Genomic DNA, 8,934 nt, shown 5'->3' with positions numbered 1-8,934 from the left:
TTTTGCTTCTTTATACCTATTCTCAGTTTCTCTCAAGTTTCTTTCTTTATGGCCCTGCCACACTACAACGTTTTACAGTAACTTGCACCTAGCGTGTAACAGTATGCTGTCATACGTCGAGCTGTCATCGAAAAAAATATGATTTTGACGTATCCATAGCGTATACATAACGAATTCACTGTATATGTACGTATGTCTAACGTATTAGTAGCATATCACTGACTTATACCCAAGTTATGACAGCATATAAAAGTGTTGCCAGCATGTGTCTGGCGTGTTCAACGTATGAATAGCGCGCTCAGCATGGGGGAAAGGTGCCTAAAACAGGTCCCGTGGTAGTGTACACCCATTCATCAAATTACTTTATTCAAGCAGTAGTCTTCGCTCTGTCAACATCATCAAGATGCCTCCCAGGAATAAACCTGCCAGGGGCTGAGCAAGAGCCAACAACACCATTGTGGGTTTCAAAAGTCAATAAACATCAGATTCTGCATTTTCTCACACACTGCTTTATTCTGTGATCCAAACAGTCAATGTTCAACGTAAACCATACGAAGCAGGTTCAAGCTGAAACCATACAAAAACAACAAACTTACTTGCATATTCTCATGTCCGAAACACAGCTAGCTTGTCACAATACAAACTTACTCCGTAATAATCCAAAAATACGGTAAATACGGTAATAACATGCACACGTCACAACACGGTGGTAACTCTGAAATAATTCTGGCTTTAAACGAACAACATATTAAATTACACCCCTTTCTTAAATAAATATATCATGCATGCATATGCAATGTATTACTTACAAATTTCGTGGCAGAATCATAGCGTTGACAACAGCCGTACATCAGGTTATCACTCACAGCGATGCACACTTTCAAATTTCACGTCACCCCGCATGCTTTTTCCTCTCATACCATCCACCCGCAGTTACCACCCCTGTCCAAGCCAAGCCATTCAACCGCATACCGCTAAATAAAGAATAGTGCCTTTCTGTCATCTACATTCCGGCCCCTTAAATGCGCAGAGAAACAACATGTTAATCGCGCATTTAATAAACTAGAACACAATTAATCTTTCACAAAACAGTTTCTGAACACAAATACTGGTCACCCCAATTAATCATCAATGTCTACTTCACAAAAGGATGAAAAAGGTAAGTCACTCATGGACTCCTTCCAACAGACATAACTTGTCAACAGGTCTGGTTAGCGCAGAACCTCCTGTACGAACCATAACGCTGCGTACTAGTCCATCTTTTCCTGGATAGGTTTCCACGACTCTTGCCAAAGGCCAACTTCTCCGGGGACAATTCTCATTCAGAATTAACACAATATCACCCACCATAATGTTTCTCTTTGGCAGTAACCATTTCTGACGTAATTGTAGTGAAGGCATATATTCCTTCGTCCAGCGTTTCCAAAATATATCCGCCAGGAACTGAGCATGTTTCCAGCGTCTTCTATATGCATCTGCTGCTTGGAAACTTCCCAAAGGTAAATCAGGACCTGATCTAAGTAACAGAAGATGGTTAGGAGTCAGAGGTTCAGCATCTTTGTGATCATCTGATACCACTGTGATTGGTCGTCCATTCACAATCGACTCAATCTCGCAAAAAAGAGTATGAAGACCATCATCATCCAGTGGACGGTTCGTCCTCAACAAAGCATTCATGACTTTACGAACTGTCCTTATGAGTCTCTCCCAAGCACCTCCCATGTGAGAAGCTGCAGGAGGGTTAAACATCCAACAGATTTCCTTTTTGCTCATGAACTCTCCAATTCTCTTCAAATTCCAGGCATCAATATATCGTGTCAATTCAATTTCTGCACCACGGAAATTTGTTCCATTGTCTGATCGAACTGTCTTCGGACATCCTCGACGTGATATGAATCTTACAAATCCATTCAAGAAAGAATCTGTATCCAATCCATCCAACTTTTCTAGATGTATTGCCCTTGCTGTCAAACATGTGAAGATGCATCCATAACGTTTGACCTCAGACCGGCCCCGTTTCACCATAAATGGCCCAAAGCAGTCCAATCCGACACTGGTGAATGCTGGATCTCCTGGACTCACTCTGTCTCTAGGCAGGTCCGCCATCCTTTGGTTATTCGGCGACTTCTGACGTCTTTTGCAATCAACACAACTGTTCAGAAGTTTGCTCACTAACTTCCTTCCTTTAGGTATCCAGAATCTTTGTCTGATAAGGGACAACACATACTCTTTGCCTGAATGTCCACAGACTTCATGGTAATGTCTGACAATTAGGGTAGTAACATGACTATCCCTTGGCAGTATCATATTGTGCTTGCTCTCAACAGGTACAGGTGCTGCTCGCAGCCTTCCACCAACACACAAGACACCCATTGGACTAAACATCGGTTCCAGTCGATAAATGGTACTACTTCTTGCAATTGGCTTCCCAGCTTCAAGTGCCTTCAACTCCTGTTCATATGTTTTTCTCTGCAACACTTGAACTATCGCAGTCTCAGCATTCTTCAGCTCCAATACACTGAGCACACTATCCAGCATTTTAGATTGCGTTTTCTTGTGAGTCCTATTATAGAGAATTCCTTTTAATCTCAGGATCCATGCTACAGCTCGTTTTAGGCTGTGCCACGTGGAGTATTTTTCAAACAAGTCAAACAACAGATCTCTGCAGCCATTCGTCACAGTTGTGTAAGTTGTTGTGGCTTTCTTCACTTCCTTGTCACCATCAGGAATTTCTAGACTGAGATTGGTACTTGTGGGCCATTCAGACTCTGCTTTAAACAGAAACTCAGGACCATGTTTCCATCTGTCAGAGGACACCATTTTGTCTGCATCCAGCGCCTGTGACACGTCATCAGCAGGGTTCTCTGTACTGCCCACATGTCTCCATTGGTTTGGCTCTGAACTCTCACGGATAAGAGCTATCCTGTTTGCTATGAACACATGAAAGCGTTTGTTTTCATTCCTGATATACTGTATCACAATTGTACTGTCTGTCCAGAATACTGATCTACTAATTTCCATTTTCAGCTCCTGACGAAGCATCACGTCCAGCTTTACTGAAATGACTGCAGCTGATAGTTCCAAACGCGGTATGGTCATTTGCTTCAATGGTGCCAGCCTGGACTTGCTAATGAGTAAAAAACATTGAACTGGCCCATCGTTATTTACCACTCTAAGGTAGGATACTGCACCATATCCCTCACACGAAGCATCTGAGAAGTGATGAAGTTCATAGCTTCCATCTTCTGATGCTTGAGTGATCACGCATCGGGACAACTTAAAGTTCTCCAGTTTGGGCAAGTCTTCTACCCACTTTGTCCATTTCACACTGTTTGTTTGATTCAACAGTTCATCCCAGCCTTTGTGCAGTCTTGTTTCACTTTGGAAAACCTTCTTTGCTTGAAGAATGTATGGACTAACAAATCCCAATGGGTCATACACCGACGCAATCACACTCATTAATCCTCTTCTTGTGTCTGGTTTATTCTTTATTGTAATTCTGAAACCAAAGACGTCGTTCTCGGTGTCCCAAAGAACCCCTAGAGCTCTTTCTTTAGGTAATGTACCTCCAATAAGGTCAACTCCTTTAACCCCCTTTGCTGTCTGTTCTTCAGGAATGGATCGAAGCACTTCTCTGCTGTTGCTGATCCACTTGTTCAACTTGAATCCCCCATGTGATACAAGTGAACACAAATTTTGAACATGTTCAATTGTTTCAATTTCTGACATTAATGACTTGAGACAGTCATCTACGTAGAAGTTTTCAAGAACAGTCTGCACAACCTTAGGTTCATAAGTTGCACTATTATCCTCTGCAGTGCGTCTAAGTGCAGAACTTGCACAACTTGGGCTCCACACCCCTCCAAATAAGTGCACAGTCATGCGGTAGACTTCTGGTTGATTGTTTCCCCCTTCTGAGAACCACAGAAATCTTAGATAGTCTCGATCACATTCTGGTACCTTCACCTGATGGAACATTCCTTCTATGTCCCCCATAATACCTATGGGACCTTCACGGAATCGCAACAACACTCCTATCAACTTGTTCGTAAGGTCTGGGCCCTGGTAGACTTGATCATTCAGACTAGTTCCACAATACTTTGCAGCACAATCAAAAACAATTCGTAACTTGTCTGGTTTATGTTCGTTGATAACTGCGTGATGAGGAATATACCATACACCTTTACCTGGCTTGTTGATATCCTGTTCCTTTACCTTTTCAGCATAGCCTTTGTCGATCAATTCCTTGATTCCCGACTGATACTTTTCAAACAACTTGTCATCCTTTGACAAGCGTTTGCCAAGTGATTCAAGACGACTCTCGGCAACAATGTAGTTATTCTCTACATTCGGAGGCCTGCTCCTGAATGGAATTTTTATTTCATAGTGACCATCCACAACTTCTGCAGACTCATCCCATATCTCAATTGTCCTTTTGTCATCCTGCGACATTTCACATGTGCTGTTTGACAATGATTCACACCTTTCTATTTTCCAGAATCTTTCAACTTGCGCATCAAGTCTTTGATCAATATCGACAAAATGTGAGATGACTTCACCATTTCTGACAACTCTCAATGGTCCATTCAGAACCCAACCCAGCACTGTTTTCACGGCATAAGGTTCATTGTCATTTCCCTTTCGCACATCAATAGGTGTCAGCGCCACTGGAACATCTTGACCAATGATGAGACCCACATGCACTCTGTCCACTTTAGGAAAGTCCATACCCTTCAAATGCTGCCACTCATCAACGTTCTGCTGTTTGACAGAATCACATGCACAAATGGACAGATTTGAGGTCCCAAATACGTGTGAAAGTTCTATGGTTGTCCTGTTCCCTTCATCCGTTATCAACAGTGATCCTACCCTTGTACTCGTTGTGCTGTTCACTTTCTCCAGTGTAGTCAACAATAGTGATGTTTCAGAAACATCTACTCCAAGTTCATCAAATAGTTCATTGGAGCAGAATGAGTTTGTGCTTCCACTGTCAAGCAGAGCATATGTCCATATCTTTCTGTTACCAGTCTTCACCGAGACTTGGAGTCTTACCACAGGAAGAGCTACCCTTGGTCCTTGAGTTACAACATTGCACGCAGAACTTTCAACCCTTAATGGTTTATCTTGTTTAGGCACTGTTGAGCTCAGGTTTCTCTCCTTTAGATATGTTTGATGAACATCAGTTTCTGGTTTCGCCAGGAGATGTATCAATCTTGAATGCTTTCTCATACAACCCTGCACCTGACACTTGCTGGGCTTATGACAGTCTCTTGACATGTGGTTATTCGAAAAACAGTTGAAGCATAGTCTCTTTTCAACAACAAACTCATGTCTCTTCTCAGGTTTCAGGTCCCTGAACTTCCGACACATGAAGAGTGCATGTTCGCCACTGCACAATGGACAATTTGGTATTGGAAAACCTGAAAATGAATCTGAAGAGTGTTTATTGTACACACTTGTTTGCACACTGTAGTTGACACCTTTCTTCTCAAAGGATCTTGGTCTATTCTGTGTTGAATCATCCTTTAGTCTGTTTCCAGATACTACTCCAAATATGGGATCATTTGCTTCTTCGGCAGCTCGCAGTACAAAGTCGACCAGCTGTCCTATACCAGGATATATATCTGCATAGTTACGCAAGCCTTCAACGTCAGTAGGTCGCAACCATGGACCTTCGCTAATCTTCTTCACCCACGCATTTGCTATCACATGCTGACTTCCGAATCGTGTTTTCAGAAGGCTCAGGGCTTCCATATATCCTTCATCAGGATCCATGACTGAACAGCATTCAATCACTGACAAAGCCTTGCCTGTACAATAGTTCAGCAATCGATTCAGCTTTGCACCACTACTAACTGATGTTTGAGCAACATTGGTTTCAAATGAACTTATGAACATCCAGTATCTCAATGGGTCACCATCGAATTTGATCAACTCACTTTTTGGTAACTGCACTACCTCTAGTATCTTCTGTTGCATAAGCCAGACATTTGAGTCGGACTGATGTGACTGAAAGTTTTCATCATTGGTGTGCACATGTCCTGATATACCCGAGCTATGATGCATATTATCTGCTGAAGCTTTGTTAATCCATGTTCCAGCTAATGGATTAAGAGATGTATGTCTTTGGTCAAAAGTCTTATTCTGAAATCCCTTTAGAGGCCCTTCTCGCTTGTGAATATGTGACCCTTGAGTCAGTTCAGCTTCAAAATCTTCATATACCTTTTCTTCAGCCTCTGTTGCATGTATTTCACACTCTAGTTCTAGTTTCTCTTGTGCTAGCTGTATCTCCGCTTGCTGTCTCTTGAGTGATTGTTGTCTCTCTAACATATCAGCTTTCGCTAGTAAAGCAGCCTTTTTGGCTTTCAGTTTCATTTTGGAACTTGAAGTTAACACAGAACTTTTACCTGTTTGGCTTACCGAATCACCTGGTTGAATGTCATCTAGCTTTCCTACTTGTGTATCCAACCCAACTTTCACATCCTTTTTCAGCTCATCATAATTAGCCTGAACTTCAGCCATATATCTTTTAGCATCAACAATCTCATCTGGATTATTTACCACAGATTCAAGCAATTCAGTGTTCTTAATCCATAATTTATTTAAAGTGTGCTTTATGATCCTGAATGTAGATTCAACTTCACCAACATTGTCAGAGTTCATCAAGTCTCTAATTTTTTTCATTTTGCTTGTAAGAGCAGCTTTAATACCACCTCTTTCCTGTCGATAATGCCTTATTGCTTCAGCAATAGCACCATCTCCATCATCGCCTTTAAATGCCTTTATTCACAGTTTCCACAGCTATTTCCCTTTAATCACAATCGTGGAAATTTCTTGAACTAAATGTGGGTTTCAAAAGTCAATAAACATCAGATTCTGCATTTTCTCACACACTGCTTTATTCTGTGATCCAAACAGTCAATGTTCAACGTATACCATACGAAGCAGGTTCAAGCTGAAACCATACAAAAACAACAAACTTACTTGCATATTCTCATGTCCGAAACACAGCTAGCTTGTCACAATACAAACTTACTCCGTAATAATCCAAAAATACGGTAAATACGGTAATAACATGCACACGTCACAACACGGTGGTAACTCTGAAATAATTCTGGCTTTAAACGAACAACATATTAAATTACACTCCTTTCTTAAATAAATATATCATGCATGCATTTGCAATGTATTACTTACAAATTTCGTGGCAGAATCATAGCGTTGACAACAGCCGTACATCAGGTTATCACTCACAGCAATGCACACTTTCAAATTTCACGCCACCCCGCATGCTTTTTCCTCTCATACCATCCACCCGCAGTTACCACCCCTGTCCAAGCCAAGCCATTCAACCGCATACCGCTAAATAAAGATTAGTGCCTTTCTGTCATCTACAACCATACCTCCACCTGCTGTAGAAGCTCCCGTGGAGGAACCTGTAGAAGCTCCTGTGAAGGAAGCTGTAGAAGCTCCTGTGGTGGAAGCTGTATAAGTTCCTGTTCAGGGAACTGTAGAAGTTCCTGCGGAGGGAGCCGTCCGCTCGCCCTAACGCCCTCATATCTTTGTCAAGACAAAGAAGAAGAGGGCCAAAAAGACTGACTATGCCAGAGGAAGAGACCATGTTGCAGTTCCTCCATGAGAATCCAGTCCTCTGGAATGTCAAGATGACCGATTATAGGAGAGTCGACAAGAAAGCCAAGCTTTGGAAGGACTAGGCCACGCAGATTGGCAAGACCTCAGAACTTTCTCCAGGGATGTTTCAAATCACTACGGGACACCCTCATCCGCCTTGACAAGAAGAAGAGTGGGGATGGTATACCTGAGAAGACCGAGCGTGACGTTTGGACCAAGTCCAGATTCGGGTTTCTAAAGACTGTGACCAGACACTGCCCTGAGCGTCAAGGCCACTATTGAGGCGCAAGCAGGTGATATTGAGGCTGCTGAGGCTGCCAGCGCCGAACAGCTAGTTGTTCTTTAGGGTGATGACTTCCCTTTCCACATCCACAGTGCGCAAAGGCAAGCAGACACAGGATAACGACCTCCTGCAGTCACTCCAGAGTCCACGAGTCCGGAGTCCCACCAGCAGCCCATCACCAAGCGGGCACCTTCGCGAAATACATGCATGAAAGTCTGATTAGCATGTCAAAGCGCAAATTCAAGAAGGCGATGTCTGCCATCAACAAGATCCTGTCTGAGGTGATGGAGGAGGACACTGAGGGAAAAAACACTTTTGCAGTCACTCCAGAAGAGAGTCCACGAGGCCTGTGAGTTCCGAGTATCACCGAGTCCGACCTCTCTATGTTCCGAGCTCTCTATGGCGCTGATCAAAATGACTAACATCCCCCACACCTCACACACACACACACCCACCCTCCCTCCCTCCGTTTTGAGCGTTCAATTAGCGCCGATAATGTCAACTATGGTGCCAGGAAGACAAGTCGTTTTTAATCGGCGCCATAGTCGACTTTTGGCGCGTTCGGAACATAGAGAGGTCGGAAAATTGAGATGCAACCATTTTACCATGTGCCAGTATTATTGATCAGTTGATAATTGTTAAAAAATAAAGATTGAAAAATGAAATTTTGTGTGAAACCATATCGGAACAAACAAAACAAGATTGACATTTAAAAAGACAAATTCATCGTTTATTTATTACAATAGACATATGAAATATGATGATCAATTGAAACAAGTGGGAGGTCTAGATCATCCACAGAACTGCACCAGCTGGGGAGTTGACCCAATGCTTGAGGAGATTCCTCTGTTCCTTTCCTTTATTGTTGGAGGTGTAGAGGCCAGCGGCTGTTAGGGTGTCAACCAAGTTACAACCCTCTCGACATGCTCCGGAGACGAAATCCCCTCATTCTCTGCATTGTCCAGCTGCTGGTTCTGGAGTCCTGGGTACCGGGTCCTCTTCAGGATCTGCAGGACCAT

The 8,934-nt window shown here is 42.8% G+C and overlaps 1 protein-coding gene across 1 annotated transcript; it reads right to left on the bottom strand.

The window, feature by feature from the left end:
- Positions 1-537: 537 nt before the first annotated feature.
- LOC124147149 lies at positions 538-8,934 on the bottom strand. The gene is made up of 5 exons (XM_046517758.2): positions 8,827-8,934; positions 7,404-7,651; positions 6,942-6,955; positions 1,348-6,548; positions 538-567 (listed from the first exon to the last, which is right to left on the bottom strand). The coding sequence occupies exons 1-5, from the start codon at positions 8,932-8,934 to the stop codon at positions 538-540; spliced, it is 5,601 nt and encodes a 1,866-aa protein (XP_046373714.2).

This window comes from Haliotis rufescens, unplaced genomic scaffold (genome assembly GCF_023055435.1).
Source record: "Haliotis rufescens isolate VD_foot unplaced genomic scaffold, xgHalRufe1.0.p SCAF_15, whole genome shotgun sequence".
NCBI classification, from domain to species: domain Eukaryota; kingdom Metazoa; phylum Mollusca; class Gastropoda; order Lepetellida; family Haliotidae; genus Haliotis; species Haliotis rufescens.
The sequence above is the reverse complement of the archived record's forward strand: the minus strand, read 5'-3'. Positions and strand labels throughout refer to the sequence as shown.